The sequence below is a fragment of the Lithobates pipiens genome, unplaced genomic scaffold (genome assembly GCF_037356315.1).
Source record: "Lithobates pipiens isolate NorthernLeopardFrog02 unplaced genomic scaffold, aLitPip1_a1.2 Scaffold_10, whole genome shotgun sequence".
Lineage (NCBI taxonomy): Eukaryota > Metazoa > Chordata > Amphibia > Anura > Ranidae > Lithobates > Lithobates pipiens.
The window spans coordinates 173,323,869-173,341,693 of record NW_027507686.1 but is presented as its reverse complement, the minus strand read 5'-3'; the positions used below and the strand labels follow the sequence as shown (position 1 = coordinate 173,341,693).

At 43.9% G+C, this 17,825-nt stretch overlaps 1 protein-coding gene across 1 annotated transcript in view; it reads right to left on the bottom strand.

Moving 5' to 3' along the window:
• Positions 1 to 13,222: 13,222 nt before the first annotated feature.
• The window catches only part of PIDD1 (p53-induced death domain protein 1), a 53,525-nt gene continuing 48,922 nt past the window's right edge, over positions 13,223 to 17,825 (bottom strand). The window contains exon 16 of the mRNA XM_077459923.1: positions 13,223 to 16,595. Coding sequence (XP_077316049.1) covers positions 16,352 to 16,595 — 244 coding nt within the window. The 3' untranslated portion in view covers positions 13,223 to 16,351. The remainder of the gene's footprint in view (positions 16,596 to 17,825) is intronic.

Below are 17,825 nucleotides of genomic sequence, written 5' to 3'. Positions count from 1 at the left end.
GACCCATCTCTGCAATCTCAGGAGATGCAGGTATATAGTCTCCCCTCCTCAGGAAATGGTAACCTCGGATGCCAGCCTGGAGGGATGGGGGGCACACTACCAACATCATGCGGCTCAGGGGCGCTGGCCATTCAGGATCCAAGATTCAGTCTCAAACGTACTGGAAATGAAGGCAGCCTTTCAGGCCCTCCTGGCTTTCAGTGCTCACCTGAGAGAGAAACGAGTCCTCCAGAAGATGGACAACAGGGTGGCCGTCGCCTACATCAACAGGCAGGGGGGCACCAGAAGCTCCTCCCTGATGTAGGAAGTTTGCCCCATAATGGAGCGGGTGCAATTGAACCTACTGGACCTGAGAGCGGCCTATATCACAGGGGACGAGAATCTCGTGGCCGACTCACTCAGCAGAAGCTTTGTTTCAAACAATTGGTCTCTGAGTCCCCAAGAATTCACGCTAATAACTCAGACCTGGGGCCCACCGGACATAGATCTGGCGGCTACACCAGCAAATGCAAAATGTCAGAGGTTCCTATCAAGAATTCCCTCTCCTTCAGCAGAGGGAGTAGATTGTCTTCAACATCCCTGGAACTTCAACCTCGGCTACATCTTCCCTCCGACTCCCCTCATAGCGAGGTTTCTTCTGAGGCTCAAGAGGTCTGCAGCATTAGTAGTGGCGGTGATCCAGTTTTGGCCGAGAAGGCCATGGTTCACTACTCTCCTTCAGTTGAACACGGCGGATCCGATTCCTCTCCCGCTGTCAGCAGACCTGCTCACTCACCGAACCCGGAGAGACTACATCTGATGGTCTGGAGGCTGAGAGGATTAGGTATCTAGAACAGAGCTGTTCTCAGAGGGTAGTGGAGACATTGCTTCAGGCTAGGAAGCCGACTACCAACAACACCTACCGAAGGATCTGGGGGAAGTTTACCACCTGTCAGGAAGGGCATGCCAGCACCCAAGATGGCTGCCAAAGAAGACGACCTGTTACCTCTTCCTGTCAGGAAGGACATGCCAGCACCCAAGATGGCTGCAGAAGAAGATGACCTATTACCTCTGCCCCTGTCAGGATGCCATTGGTGTGCACGCACCATGTGACAGCTTTGTCCGCCCAAACAGGCTATTTAAACTCAGCCAGTTTCCAGGCTCAGTGCTGTCTGCTCTACAGCGTTCCCTGTGTAACCTACAATTAGCTACCTGACTTCTGTTCCTGTTGTGACCCGGCTTGCTTCCTGACATTCCTGTTTCCTGCCTGCATCCGACCCCGGCTTGTCCCCCACTTCGCACATGCCTGCTCCTTCTGCTACTCCGCTGCCAGCCTGTTGACGACCCGGCCTGTAATCTGATTCTGCTTCTGCTTCAGCCCCTGTTCCTGACGTGCCCGTTGTGTATGACCCGGCCTACCTGTACTTGCCTTCTCTTCAGCCTTGAGGGTGCCACCATCCCTTCTGCTGCATCTGCACTCCTGCCTGTGGGGATCAGTTGTCTACTTGTTCCAGCTACCTGCCTATCACTGCTCTGGGAGTTCTACAGACACCTCTACAGCCCGGCCGAGTGCTCCGATCCAGCTCCAGGTTCAGCGATCCCACCAGGCACTCGTGCGACTCTGCATCTCGGTGCTTCCTGTCAGCTCTATCAGGGGCTCCAAGTCAGAGTTGTAAGAGAGGCCGTCCTCTGCATATCAGGCTCCATCACCAGGTATGTGACACCACCTTTTCTCAACAACAAAGTTGGGACATATCTTCTCTGGCAGCCTATCAGATTCTGGAATTCCTGCAGTCAGGCCTAGAGAAAGGGCTTTGTTCCAGTACCCTGAAAGTCCAAGTATCAGCCTTATCCGCTGTGACTGGGGTCAAATGGGCACTTGATCCTTTAGTCATCCAGTTTCAGAGGGCCTGCCTTAAACTAAGGCCACCTAGGAAACCTTCATTCCCGGTCCCGGTATGGGACCTCTCAGTTGTCTTGTGATTCTTGTCTAAGGAACCGTTCTCTTCGCTCTACAACATCTCCCTTTGGGATCTGACACTCAAGGTTTCATTCCTGATTGCTATAACTTCAGCAAAGAGAGTCTCGGAGATGCAAGCCTTGATGGAAAAAGAACCATACCTGGTCGTCTATCTGGACAGAATAGTTCTAAGGCTTTCGAAACATTTTGTACCTAAGGTGTCCTCCTCCTTCCACATTAATCAGGAGATCAACCTTCCAGCCTTTGTCACAGATCAAGGTGATCCTCATCCTCTGGATGTCAGGGGCAACATTCTAAAGTATCTTTCAGCAACCGAGTCGATCAGGAGATCGGAAAACCTCTTAATCGTTCCATATGGCTGTAGGAAAGGTCAGGCGGCATCGGCTTGCACCATCGCCTCATGGCTGGTAAAGTCTATCAACAGTCCTATTTTCATACACATAGAGCTTTCTTTTGGTGGTATTTGATCACCTCTGGGTTTTTTATTTTTTGTGCTATAAATGAAAAAAGACTGAAAATTTAGGGAAAAAAAACGCATTTTTCTTTGTTTCTGTGATAAAACTTTGCAAATTATTAATTTTGTCTTCATAAATTTTGGTCACAATTTATACTGCTACATATCTTCGGTAAAAATAATCCAAATTAGTGGATATTATTTGGTCTTTGTGAAAGTTAGAGAGTCTACAAGCTATGGTGCAAATCATAAAAAAAATTACACCTGAAGTACTGGTGGCCTATCTCAATTCTTGCGACCCGAACAAGCCAGGAAAGTACAAATGACCCCTTTTTGCAAAGTAGACATTCCAGGGTATTTAGTAAGATGCATGGTGAGGTGTTTTATGTTGTCATTTTTTCCCATAATTCTTTGCAAAATTAAGATTTTATTTTTTATTTTTATTTTTTCCACAAAATTGCCATTGTATTAGGTTATTTCTCTCACATGGCATGTGTATACCACAAATGACACCCCAAAATAAATTCTGCTACTCCTCCTGAGTATGGCGATACCATACGTGAGTGACTTTTCCACAGCCTAGCCACTTAGAGAGGCCCAACATGCAGGGAGCACCATCAGGTGTTCTATGAGCATAAATTACACATCTAACTTGTTGTCTACCTATTAGCCCCTGTACACACGGTCGGAGATTTCGACAACCAAATCCGTCAGATTTTCTCCGTCGGATTTTGTCCGTCGGATCTTGTCCGAAACTGTTACATACACACGGTCGGACAAAGTTGTCGAAAAATCTGATCTTTCAGAACGTGATGACGTAATTTCGTTACGATGGGACTACATTCAGCCTAGTAGCCAATAGCTTTGATGTAGGAATTTGATCTGAGCATGCGTGGCACTTGGTCCAATCAAAATTCGCTACACATGATCGGAGTATGTCCGACCGGCCCAGTTGGTCGGGAAATATTTCCAACATGTTGGAAAATTGGGTCCGACGGATATTCAGACGGAATCAGTCCGATGCATACCACACACAGTCGGATTATCCGACGACGCGGTCCGATAGGACACATTCCGAGGGATTCTCCGACTGTGTGTACAAGGGCTTACACTTTTGAAGGCCCTGGAGCACCAGGACAATGACACGTGACGCTGATGTGGCACTGATGACAGATGGCACTGATACGTGGAACTGATGACACGTGACACTGATGTGGCACTGATGACAGATGGCACTAATATGTGGCACTGATGACACGTGACACTGGTGATAGATGGCACTAATATGTGGCACTGATGACACATGGCACTGATGACAGATGGCACTTATATGTGGCATTGATGACATGTGGCACTAATACGTGGCACTGATGACAGATGGCACTAATACGTGCCACTGATGACAGATGGCACTAATACGTGCCACTGATGACGCATGGCACTGATGACAGATGGCACTGATGCGTGGCATTGATGACACGTGACACTGATAACAGATGGCACGTGACACTGACAGGTGGCACTGACAGATGGCACTAATACGTGGCACTGATGACAAGTGACACTGATGTGGCACTGATGACAGATGGCACTATGTGGCACTGACATGTGGCACTGATGTGGCACTGATGACAGATGGTACATATATGTGCCACTGGGGACAGATGGCACTGACGACAGGTGGCACTGACGACAGGTGGCACTGGGGACAGGTGGCACTGGGGACAGGTGGCAGTGGGGACAGATAGCAGTGGGGACAGATGGCACTGGCACTGACAGTGGGGACATGTGGGCACTTAATTTTCTGTTTTTTTTTTACTCACGCTGCAGCGTTCGTCTCTCCCTCCTCACACGCTGTCTCTGTGTGAGGAGGGAGAGCCGGTGATGAGAGATGAGCTCATATGTTTACATAGAGATAATCTCTCATTGGACACGCCGATTGCGCTGTAAACGGCCGCTGTGATTACAGCAATCTGTGACTGGCTGTGTCCAAGGGACACGGGCAGCACAGAATTTCCCCGATGTGCTTGTGGGAGCGCGCATTGCGGAAGTAAACAGAAGGACGTCCAGGGACGTCCTCCTGGCAACTGGCGTCTGCGCTGCAGCCATCTTTCGGCTATAACGTGGACGCCTAGTGGTTAAAGACAGTGTAAAAAAATAAAATAAAATAAATAAGATAAAAATGTTTTTTTTTTAAAAACACCCCCGTCCGCGCAGCAAAGAAATCACACATGTGAGGTATTGCCATGACCGACAGATTAAGAGCAATAATTCTAGCAAAGGACTTCCTCTTTAACCTGGTAACCAGTAAATTATTTTAAAGCGTCGCCTATGGAGATTTTTTAAATGGGCTTAGGCGTGAAAGGGTTAATACTTTTATGCAATGTTTATTGCTGATTTAGTTATTTCCAATCTAGTGGTACAGAACTCTATTATAAGTTACCTTGGCATAGTGATTATAATGTCTAGCAGACTGTGTCTAAACCTAACCTACCTTCTGTTTGTCTGTTTATGCTCAAGCCACCATTTATTGCTAAAATGTACCTGTAGCACTGACCCCCAAAGGAGCTGCTGGTTTTATTGGGCTTACCATTACCTTCTTGACTGCTACTCTGTCTATGGTTTCCTGTGGTAGATGGCCCAAAGAAATGTGGAAACCGACACTGAATGTTCTTTTGGGTTATTTATTGAAAGTAGAAACAGAGTCTCTCAGTTTAGGGTAGAGGGTTAGGAGTAAGTTCAGGTACTTTGGACTGCAAAAAAATGGAAAGTCTCTTATAAGAAAAAAACAGAGAATAACCGTTTCACATCTGGATTTCACAACCCCCAGATAGACCTCCCCTCACTAGGCCTAGCAGCTGGCAGGGTGCCAAGGAAAGTCTCTGCCACAGACTTGAGCGTAAAATACTTGAGTAAAAGTCTCTGCCACAGACTTGATTGTAACCGAGGGACATAGACAAATTTAAAGAGCTATCATATGGTACCAGTATCTCTCAGCCGATCTGGCGATACCGTATAAGTGAAGATCCATGAAGTGTCCTTCAACTGAGCCTCCAGGCTCCTTCAGAGCAGCCAGCCTTGCACACAGCCTTTTCCTGAAGAGTCCTCCCCTGGGGTTTCTCCAGTTGCTGGGCCTCTCCCTTAGATGAGACGGCACCGGACCACCTTTGAATCAATAGGCCCCGATATCCATTCAGGTCTGTCCCTGCAGTTGCATCGCCTCGGGCTAGCCAGCCCAGAGACTTGGAAATGCATTGCTCCGCACCCCAGGCCAGGAGGGCCATGGGGGCTGGTCAGGAGGACCAGAACCAAACAGCCATAAAATCACCTCTGGAACAGAATAGACACCCATGACGTCAGTACCTTAAATACCACCTCCCAGAATGCACAGCAGGAGAACACTCCCACTGGGATGGCTCCAAAAGAAACGTAGCATTCAATACACCCAGCTAGACTGCGTTCTTAACCTTTGCCGACGGTGACAGCGACACCTGTGGCCAAAGAGAACCCAGTGCAACCCAGCCAGACTGGTACTGAAACCATACATTTAGTAAAATTAGCCCCAAAACCCAAATGTGGTTTCAGGAGAATCAACTTTGAAAAACATATAGCACATGCTCGTCAGAAGCCAGCGCTACATACCAATACAGTGAGTTCTGTTACTACTAACCGGCCTTCTGTCTATTTCCGGGGGCTAACAGACATCCCAAGTCTCCCACAAGCCGTGGGAGTCTCCCAAATTTGGGTGTGGGCTCCCAGACACCCACGTGCGCAGTGCGGTCTCTCAGGTGGGTCTGTCACTCAGCCACAGACAGACAGAGCGCAGAGTGGCCGAATGGAGTACGGCCGCACTGTGAGCTGAGGCGGGGGGGGGGACAGCCCATAATACTGCTGTCAATACTGCTTTGGCTGTACTCTTTCTCCACTTTTGGGTGCCGCTGCGCAGTAATCTCCTGTGTGACAAATACATGACAGTCCTGGTCTCTTCTATATCAATCCGCCGGGCAGACCAGAACTGTCATGTACTTGTCGCACAGGAGATTACCCGAAAGTACAGAGAGTCTGCTTGACTGAGGAAAGTTTTTTTTTTTTCCTAATTGCTACAGCCTGCAGATCACGGGCGCCCACTCTTCTCTCTGCCTCCGCCCACACCCTTCCTTCGAGGGAATTCTCTGACTGGGATGGCTCACCAGCCTCATTGCAGCCAGACCCCAGGACCAGCAGCTTAGCTCCAGCAGCCAGTCCCTTGGCCCCAGCAGCCAGATCCTTTGCCCCAGGACCAGCAACCCAGCTCCAGTAGCCAGACCCTTGGCCCCAGCAACTGGACCCCTGGCACCAGCAGTTGGACTCCGGGACCTGGCCCCAGCAGCCAGACCCCAGGACCTGGCCCCAGCAGCCGGACCCTTGGCCCCAGCAACCAGGTCCCAGCCCCAGCAGCAAGGGCCAAGCAGCTAGACCCCTGGCCCCAGCAGCCAGACCCTTGTCCCCAGCAGCCAGACCCCAGGACAATCAGCCCAGCTCCAGCAGCCAGACCCCTGGCCCCAGCAGCCAGACCCTTGGCCCCAGCCATTTCATGGGCACTGGTAAGGCTGCATTTCGTGGGCACTGGTAAGGCTGCATTTTATGGGCACTGGTAAGGCTGCATTTAATTGGCACTGGTAAGGTTGAATTTTAGGGGGGGGGGTGTCGGCGCCGGCACGAAGCGCCACCTCCCTGAAATAAGTTTGAAACCTCCCTGAAATGAGTTTTTGCAGGTTGGGATGTCTGGGTTAATTCCCAGCCAAGTTAAAGGTATCTTGTGTTTTTTAAAAGTGTTTGCAGTAACTTTCATTCAAACAGTTGTGTCAGAGGGGCTAAGGGTGTTCTTGGAGTTGAGGGGCAGAGCAGAGAACCCAAATTACCAAGCGGCTCCTTCAGGTGTACTACTACACATTGACGTTTTCTGCACTTGTGGGACCATTGTATGGGAAGTCACGAGAAGGAGGGAGGTATTCTGCACTTGGTCTTCTGTCAGTGAGTCATGTACTAGTAACTGTACTGAAGAGTACCTGTGACTTTCAGACTTGTGCTGGAGTTACATAATGCAGGAACTCATTTGGCATTCCTCTTGGAATGGGCATTACTTTTTTCTGTGTGTTAGGCCTTAGGCCAGGATTGTGATAAAGTGGCTTTCGGCCAATAAGCATGACACAATGTGGTGGTGTATCTGCAAACAACAAGTAGGTGACTGCCCCATCCAAGAAGAACTTGGGGAGGCCCAGAGTCAGCATGGCGGGAACTGCTGACCAATGAAAGGGAACTTTACAAATGTGTTAAGCCTAGTTTACATTTGTGGTTGGGGGATGGTAAAATAGGCAATTTATCTGTCACTTTTTCAGGTAGACCTAATCGGAAGGTCCATGCATTCCTTTGGACAGACAGATGTAAATGAACTTGTTATGTCTGTTTACACCCACCTACCTCCAGGTCTGATCTGGTCTGCTTTAGAAAAAAGGGGATCAGTCCTTTTCCATTTAGGCAGATCAGCAGGTAGTCAGGTGTAAACGGACAGTGGTCTGTTTACTCCCGGCTGCCCACAGAGCAGAGTGGCCTCTGTCCGTGTCCACTGTGCAAAAACTGAACAGACATGGATGTGTCATCCATCCACTTTGCACTTTGCTAAGTCACATACTTTGCAAACTGTTACATTATTATTCTGATGTTGAGCCTGCTAGAGTCCACCTCCATTTTATGTATGTATGTTTAATCTCAGTTATCTTCATTCCACAGTTTTGGCTGCTTTTACCCCAGGTGACCAAATGCACATCTCTAAATATCCTGATAAAGCTGGTGAGTTGCTGCCCCCTAGTGTCACATGAAATAATTGCTTTTCCAGGTTCTAACTTTCCAGGTATCAGTTTCTGAATTATCAATGTGTACTTAATTATTCATATATAAGATGTTTACTGTGTGCTGTATATCCCCCATGCTCGTGTGCAAATACAAACCTGCACATAGGTCCTGCACACATATGTTAACAGTGATTGCATCACACATGTCTGGTATCACAGCAAATGTCAGTGAGAGCAATAATACTAACACCAGAGCTTACATTTAAATCTAAACTAGTAACCTGTAAAGGCCTTTAAAGCATTGTCTATGGATAATTTTAAGTGCTATAGTTTGTCGCTAATTCACACCTGTGTGCAGTTTTAAATTTTGACATGTTTGGTATCTATTTACTTGATGCAACATCATATTTTATACTATACCAAGAAATCGGGTATTGTAATGAGTTTGTGTGCACCAAAATTTATTTTAGTGTATTTTTTCTTTAAAATTTGCATGTAATAAAAGGCTGCTCAAATATCGTGTGACATAAAAAATTGGAACAACCATTGTTTTATTCTCCAGGGCTTCTGTTTCAGAAAATATATAATGTTTGGGATTCTAAGTAATTTTCTAGCAAAAACAATATTGCTGATTTTAACATGTGTGAGAAATTTCAAAATTGCCCTGGACAACAAGTATTTAAAAAAAGTTTTTCTTTTATTACCTATTGCTGTTACCAATATGGATTAAGGTGGCAATTGATTATGTGTTTATTTTATAAGCTGTGCAGAAAAAATAAATGGTGAAGCACTTGAGAGAACTTGTCTCAGACACTTCATTTCCCTTGTTATCTATCCTGCAGCCATTCTGAGGAGTGAGGATGGTCTTTGTTTCTTCTATGCATGCCTGTGCGGTTGAACCATTGCACTACAACATTACAATGTCCTGGGAATTATGAATAAAAACAATAATTTTTCAGAGTTATTTCCTTCACTGCTACTTGTGGCTTTTATTGCATACTGTTGGTTACTAATATTGGAGGATTTTGTTTGCTGCCCGTCATGCATGCGCATACTGCTTTATATATGCACTTTATTTTAACCACTACAATACAGGGCACTTTCGCCCCCTTCCTTCCCAGCCCAATTTTCAGCTTTCATCGCTCTCGCAATTTCAATGACAATTGCGCGGTCATGCTACGCTGTACCCAGATTAAATTGTTATCATTTTGTTTGCACAAATAGAGCTTTATTTTGGTGTTATTTATTAACGACTCCGGTTTTTATTTTCTTGTGATATAAGTGAAAAAAGAGCGGAAATTTGGAAAAAAAAACAATATTTTTTTCTTTCTATTTTAAAAGAAATCCATTAAAATCGAATTTTGTCATAAATTTAAGCCAAAATGTATTCTGCTACATGTCTTTGTTAAAAAAAAATTTGGTTAAGTGTATAATAATTGATTTGTGTGATCACGGACATATGTATGCAAAGGATCATGTACATATGTGTGCAGGTGATCATGGACATATGTGTACAGATAATCATTGGGACATGTGATTTTAGTGGGACATATGTGGGTGTCATATTTTTATTATTAGGGACATGTGTTTTTATTATTTGGGGACATGGATCCCCCATCCATCTGTTTTTGGCAAACAGGATCATAACAGATGCCGGCAGGTACCAGCAGACAAATGTCCACTGGCATCCGCCGCTCCATAGAGAGCGATGGCTGGTCCGATGAGGTCTGCCTGAAAAAACTGACAGGCGGACCTCATCGGAGTAGCGGTGTGAAACCAGGCTAACATCTGTGGCTTTCTCCTTTTCCTCCAGCACATTACCCTTTGTGTCCATTTTCTGCAATTTGGTTGTGACATTTCTTTTCTTTACTGTTGACCAAGAAACAATGGCTTCATCTGTCACAGTCTTCTTGGGCTGCAACATTGCTATGCTTTCTTTAATCCTCAGTAGAGTAGTAGTTTTCAGTCTTATGAATTGTAAAAAAAAAAAAACCTACGATCCCTAAATCTCATCTTTGTAATGAACACTGACTGAGGGAAAATGGAAGACACAGGGCAGGGTCTACCTAGGACTGAAGTGACTAGCACTAACCAGGAGGGGATGAAAAAAGTGGATTGTGGGACTTTAAATGAGGCATGGATATGTGTTTGAAATGGTCTAGGATACCTAAAATTTCATTAATTGTCACTGTCCCTAGGGGAAAAAATCTGTATACCCATAGAAAGTTGCTAATCAATCCAATAAATTAAATACAAATACTAAATAGTAGGTATATATAAAGTATCATAATATATAATACATGGGTCATGCAACAAGAAGCATAATTAATTGTAGTAATAATCATGTTGACATATTTAATGTATATAATGTATAGACATAATTGGTACAAACAATCACAATTAAAAAATTGAATGGATATACAGAGCAGGTGAACATGGTTATCCTAATAAATATAACTATAAATGAATAAAAGAAATTCATGATTGTAGCAAACTTGACTTTGCATCCCTGAGTATGGACTCTACGCGTTTCATGGCAATTTCAGCCAATCATCAGGAGTGGGATGCATCAAAAATCGCTAAATAAAGAGATTAAATAAATAAGTAAATAGGTCGGTCACAGTAACAAATGAAAAATCATTGCTTTCGAAAAGAGAGCAGGTGTTAAAAGTGGATGCATTACCTTTGGCCACGTTCAGATGAATAACCCAACAGACCCAAAAAGGGAATAGGATGGTGGCACTGAATGAGCCGTCTCCCCCGGGGTTGAGGTGGGCACACATCCCCTTCACCCTAAGCCATAGCTCTCCTAGGAACATGGAGGAATGGAGAAGGGGCAGTGGGAAACAGCGGCCAACAGGAGAAGCGAACAGCCACATAACAATGCCAGAGTATGAGGTATGCACATATGGCCCGCAGATCAGAATCGAAAGAGTAAATAAATAAAATGAATATAGTGAAGTAAAATAAAATAAAAGTTGGATGATAAAAGCTGACCGTGATGAATGATGACGTTTTAAGTGTATATAAAAAAAAAATTGTGTTATAAAATGTGTGTGAAGTGAGGGGGGTTGCAAAAAATAACACTAACCACCTAGGCTAAAACACCTATCAAAAAGTGACTAGGTGATGAAAAACATATTACAAATAAGTGGGTGTATATATGATGAAATTAAATAAATGGTAAGTAGTAAGTGATAAAAAAAAAAAAGGTGTTGAATAGCCTATATATATATAAAAGGTATGAGTGTTATGCAAGCATGTGTCTAGATTGATCCTTAAATAGGACCTCCTAATTACCTAGAGTGTAGATCAGAGCCCATAGAACCTCTCCTCTTGATGGAATGTGTGAAGTGAGCTGCTGGCTTTCCCTGCCTTTGTATCCACAGACATGGGGCGTGTCACTGCCAACGTCATGCGATTGGACAGAGTGGACACCCGCCCGAGGTGCAGAGACCACAGCTGTAGTCCATCCCATCCATATAGCCTAGCTAGATGGAAAAAGCACTAACACACAGACCGGCATCAACAAGATGTCGAGCATGCAGCGTGCTGGCATGACGCCGAAGCATCGAGGTCCCACTCTGCCCCCATCATCTAACAGGGATGGGCGGGGGAGAGGGAGCTAGATGCCTTGCAACCCCAGGAGAGAAAGACCAAGTTAAGAGGACCACCCATCCGGTGGGCTAGACGAGCCAGGAGGGGCTGACAGAGGGACATACTAAGTCACATTAGTACAACAATTTCAGGGGCTCTAAACCACCACTAGATGTCAACATATTATAGAACAACTGTAACCTGAAACAGTTCAATACAACTGAAAAAATACATATAGGTGGGATAGAATATCCCAGCCTTTCCAGGTAGTGTTGCGGATTGCCTGCTCTCTCCTACTACACATTTCAACTAGACACACACACTGTAATGGACTTCGAACGATCAATAGGAATGTTAGGAAGGTGGGAGAGCAAGTTCCATTACAATCAGGTAGTACTGCTGATTTGCATGGTCAGTTTTCCTGGCATTCAGCTTTAGAAGAAGTAAAGAAAGCTGTATTATGTGCAGGCACCTCTTAGTTCTTCCACTTTATCCGCTTTATTCATTTATATGTGACAGTATCACTTTAAGCTGCAGACGGGCATTCTGATCAGGTCTGCTTGTCCGTTCTTCAGGTGGACCTGATCGGGAGCTCCATGCAGCCATATGGACAGGCTAACACCCACCTACCCCCATCTAAGTTCGGAAAACAAAACAAGAAAAGGACTGCATCCTTTTCTGCTTTTCCAGACCTAAACCTGATGGATCAGAGGTAGCTTGATCAGCTTCTATTCAGGGGGATCCACTCACAGATCCCTTGCTGAACAGAATGGACTCTTCTCCATCTGAAAGGAGCCTCAAGTAACAAAGAATGAAGTTGGAGTTGCTGTACACCAACACATATATCGAATCAGATTGTTTCTGCAGTCTTACAGCTGGCAATATATTTTGACCATATCTTTTGGGACCTAATGCAGGCCATATATTGGTCAAATGACAAATTTTCATTCAGAAATTTTGTGCGTTGTGTAATCTGATGTTGCCATCATTAATTTTGAAATTTGACCAAACAAGCCTAAGATTTTACCTCATGTTGCTACAGAAAAGAATTCTAGTGGCCAAGAATCCTCTTTTCTTTCCAGGTCACAGCTTATGCGCATTTCTTTTCGAAAATATTCTCCCATCATTGATTAGAAATTTGTTTTTCAAAAAATGTCCAACATGCCCAATCACTCAAATTCAATGGGGGCACAAAAATCTGCCGTTTCTGTGGCCCACTAATGGTGGAAAATTCGAACGAAAAATCTTTTGGAATTCGACCCATGTATGACTGGCTTTAATGTACGAAGGGAAAAACAGCAGCAGATATTTGCAGATCAATTATGTATGCCCATGTAAAAGAAAGTACAAAGTTTTTTGTAGAAATGTTATTTCATAAAGTGACTCTACAAAGTATTTTATTCATTATTTTTACATATTTTACACAATATTTACAGCTCTGTACAACACATGACATTACATTAACTCCAGTGGTAAAGGATGTACAGTACATTTACAAATCAATTGAGTTGGAGCATGCTGAGTAGGAACATATAATTTACACTCTGCTCCTTATCCTGAATTCTTTGCTTCTTGTTCAAGTGACTTGCAGAACCAGTAGACTATTTTTAAAAAGTTAGTTCACCTTTACCTATTTTTTGCCCAAAACATCCCCAAGCATTACAGTGTCCTCAGCACATTACTATTCAGTGCTCCCTTTTTTAAAAGAATGCATACTTTTTTAGCTGCTGATTTAATTACCCTCCTCTGATCATTCAGCAGATGGCAGAACATACCAAGCATCAGATGTGTGGCCCTTTAAACTCACGATTGAGCCCTAGCTTCCTTTTCTACCCACACATGCACAGTCCACTCTCGTAGCTCAGTGCACTATTTCCGGGACCACGCATCAAATGCTCGGTATGTTCTGCCATGTGCAGGACAGACAGAAGCGGACAAAATTAAATGAGCAACTATTTTCTCGTTTTTTAAAAGAATGCTTATGTATTGAGGACATTGTAATGCTTCAGGATGTTTTTAGCAAACATCGGTAATGGTGGACTAACCATTTAAGTATCCTTCCACTAGGTCTTCAGCTTGTAGCAGTCTGCAAGGAAGTGTCCAGCCTCAATAGAGGTAAAAGCAGGCTATAGGTCCTAGACCTAGAGGATCTGTACACCAACATTTTCAGTTGGTGGATCGTGCAGATATGTGGTATTATTATTATTATTCCGGATTTATATATCACCAACAGTTTGCGCAGCGCTTTACAACATGAAGGCAGACCGTTCAGTTACAATATAATTCAATACAGGAGGGATCAGAGGGCCCTGCTCGTTAAAACTTACAAACTAGAAGGGAGGGTCAAGTGGAACAAAAAATAATATCTGTGGGGCATAGTGTGGTACATTTTTTGTGTATTTGCCAGTCCTGCACTCCTGGGAATACAACTGGGACAGTTCAGGAGAGAGATGAAACATCTATGCAAAGAAAGGTTTTTACTCAGGTTATAAGAGATTTATGAATCACATTGTGATCTCAATGTAAATCTATGTGGCAAGATTAAGATATTTGTCCTTGCTGTGTGCACAAAAAATTATATCTACTATCTGGCGACCGAAATGTACTTTTTTATACATATATACTATGTAGTATGTACATAATAACACAATACATACATTTCATACATAATAAGTACATCAATATGCATGTTGCATACTTTCTTTAAAAATCCAACATTCTGTAGGGCCATTCACATCGTAGAGTATACAAGTCTTTTTGTGACTAATCAAACATTTTTTTTTGCAATAGGTTACATTACACTAAACGGTCCAGCTTGTAGGTTTCACTGCCTAAAGCAGTGCCATCTTTCTTCCGAATATTACATTGTAGGGTAAAACAGACAAATTAAAGTGGTTGTAAACCCTTACAAACCACTTTGACCTACAGGTAAGCCTAGATTAAGGCTTACCCGTAGGTCCAAGAAATATCTCCTAAACCTATACGGTTTAGGAGATATTTACCTGAAGACAGCCACCGCTGTCTACGGCGCATGCAGGCGCACTGGGTAAGCCGCAGATCGCGGTGATATGCTGCGAGTGTCGGCTCCCGTGCGCATGCGCGGGGGGGACGTCATCGCTGCTCCGACGAATCACAGCGCCGGAGCAGCGAGACCCACCAAGAAGTTGGACGCTCGGAACTACAGGGGACAGCGGTGACTTCGCTGGCTCCTGTGTCAGGTAAGTGACACATAATGGACTACTATGCAATGCATAGTAGTCCATTATGCTTTACCTTTTCAGGGAATGAAAGAGGAAGTAAACCCATCGGGGTTTACTTCCTCTTTAAAAAGCCTATGTTAATAGTATTTAGTCTAATAGCGGCTAATATACTAAAGGCAAATAGGCTGCAATTTTTTTGCACGTTTGGATGATGGAAGTCAGCAGAGCGTCACTTCATTCACTAAGCTCTGGGGCAAATTTCTTTGCATAGTGCAACCTCCCTTGCAAAGCAAACAGCCAATGGGTTTGATTTACTAAAGGCAAATAGATTGTGCACTTTGCAAAGTGCAGTTGCACTCTGCAAGTGTAGTTGCTCCAGAGATTAGTAAATGAGCAGAAGCTCTGCTGACTTCAATCATCCAATCATGTGCCAGCAAAAATGCTGTTTTTTTAATTTTCCTTGCATGTGATTGGGTATTCTTTGCAAAGTGACAGTTTACCTCATTTACTAAACTCTGAAGCAACTGCACTTTACAAAGCCCGTTTTGTGTAGCCTGCATAAATACCCAGTGAGGAAAATTCTCACATCTTTCTTTTTTTGGAATAAAAATGTGTGTGTGTGTGTGTGTTTTTTGTCTATGCAGGGAAAAATTAATGGTTCACTTTTTTTACTTTGCCTTGCATAGCATAAAATAAAAGGTTCACTTTAAACAGAGCAGTACTTTTCAGTATATGAAGCTTGTTTTTCAAATGCCATTTGTGTAGTTGTTAGATTTCAGCCTTCTGGTAGAACACAGAGACTCATGCCGTGTACACACATGGTCGGATTTTCTGACAGGAAATGTTGGATGTGAGGTTGTTGTCGGAAAGTCCGACCCTGTTTATGCTCCACTGAGCTTTTGTGCTCGGACTTTCCACCAACAAATGTTCGATAGTAGGTTCTCAAATTTTCTGCCATCAAAACTTTGTTGCCGATCGTGTGTACACAAGTCTGTCACACAAAAGTTCACGCATGCTCGGAATCAAGCAGAAGGAGCCGCACTGAACTTCCTTTTTCTCCGCTCGTTGTAGGTCTTGTACGTCACTGCATTCCCACATTCGTAATTGTTAGCCAACATTTGTGTGACTGTGTGTATGTATGCAAGACATGTTTGAGCCAACATCCTTCGAACAAAAATCCACGGTTTTGTTGGCGGAAAGTCCGATCATGTGTACGGGGCATTAGTCTTTTCTTGTCATGGAAGGAAAGCTAAAAGCTCACTATTTATTACTCCTCTCTCTTATATACCATCTTCTGTCCATTGAGCCCTTATGATTGGCTCATAACAATGGCTGAGTCTTCACTGCTGTTGCCTTGGTCAAGACCTACTCTTTGGATGGATTGTCTGTACTTTTCTTTTCCTAAAGCAATCACATCTTCTATTTCATCTGCAATGTCATTTCTCTTGCTATTCCTCATGGCCTTCACAAGCTTTTCTATGCAGTCTGTCTCTGTAGAGTTCCTCTGTGCCCACGTAAAGAGCATATCTAATACCAGTTGATTGAAATCATTGCTATAAGAAAAGAAAATACTCTTGGGTTATTTCTTTTTAGGGTGACATTTCAATTACTAAATTTAAATTAGGAAAGCAGTTATTGTAGAGGAATATTGGGATTGTATTACATCACAACACAGCACAACTTGCAAATTAAAATGTATTATTGGAGTTTGCCCTGCTCAAAGCCCTGCTTTCCTACCTTACCTGTCCCTGATCTGGAGAGATAGCAGCCATGAAGTCACAAACTTGCCTATAAAAAAAGTACAGATTCTCCATAATACCGAATAGAAAATGAGACTTCATCTATGTGGATAATATCTAATTGGATTGAATACAGGTGAGAAGAAGACTGAAGGGAAGGCTGGGGGCAAGACTGTTACAATTCACTTAAAGGCTAAGACTTAAAGTATATAAAGAACTTATTCATTGAAACCATCCTAATTAAATGCCTCTATTCACCAAACTGTTTCCAGAGCAAGGCAGTAATTCATCTGATGTTAAATTCAGTTACCATCAAACATGATTATCTTGCTCAGATTACGATTGCAGATATAAAAAGCTATTCTATGTCACCAGAACACCATCAGAAAAGATCAGAGAGGGGAAAGGAGGGAGACAGCGCAACCGCTCTGGTGTAGTAAGTTCCAACAAGGTTTAATACAAAGGAAAGTTAAAAGTGAATACTCACTAAAGCATAAAAAACATACATTTTTAAATCCCCAAGAGAGGGGAAACCTGTGGTGGAGGCACAGTCCTAAAAGAGTGCAGCTGGTTGGATGGATGGATGGATGATGAGCTGCTACAGGCAGAGTCCAGATCCCTGTACCGCCGACTGTTGATAGGGAAATGGCTCTGACAACCCAGCTAGAATGTGGAATGCCATGGCTTCTCATTTCCCAGTGCCAATGACCGATGGATGGTAATGTCCGTCTGAAGTCCAGGGTCACAGGATGCGTTTGAGGGACCTTCCTCTTCCCTAGCTGCTGGCAGGACCTTTACTTATCTTTGTAATGAAACCTTCTTGAAATTTACTACACTGGAGTGGTTGCGCTGTCTCCCTCCTTTCCCCTGTTTTGTCATACAGATGGAGTTCCACTTCTGCTTTGACAGCAACACCCCTAGGTTGTTAGTTCCTTTTGTCTAGTTATAAGGGCTAGCTGCTCATCAACCCCCCCCCCCCCTTCAATTTTAGTCTGTATCATTTTTGGTCTGCATCATTGCCTTTGCTTATTTAATGGTTCATTT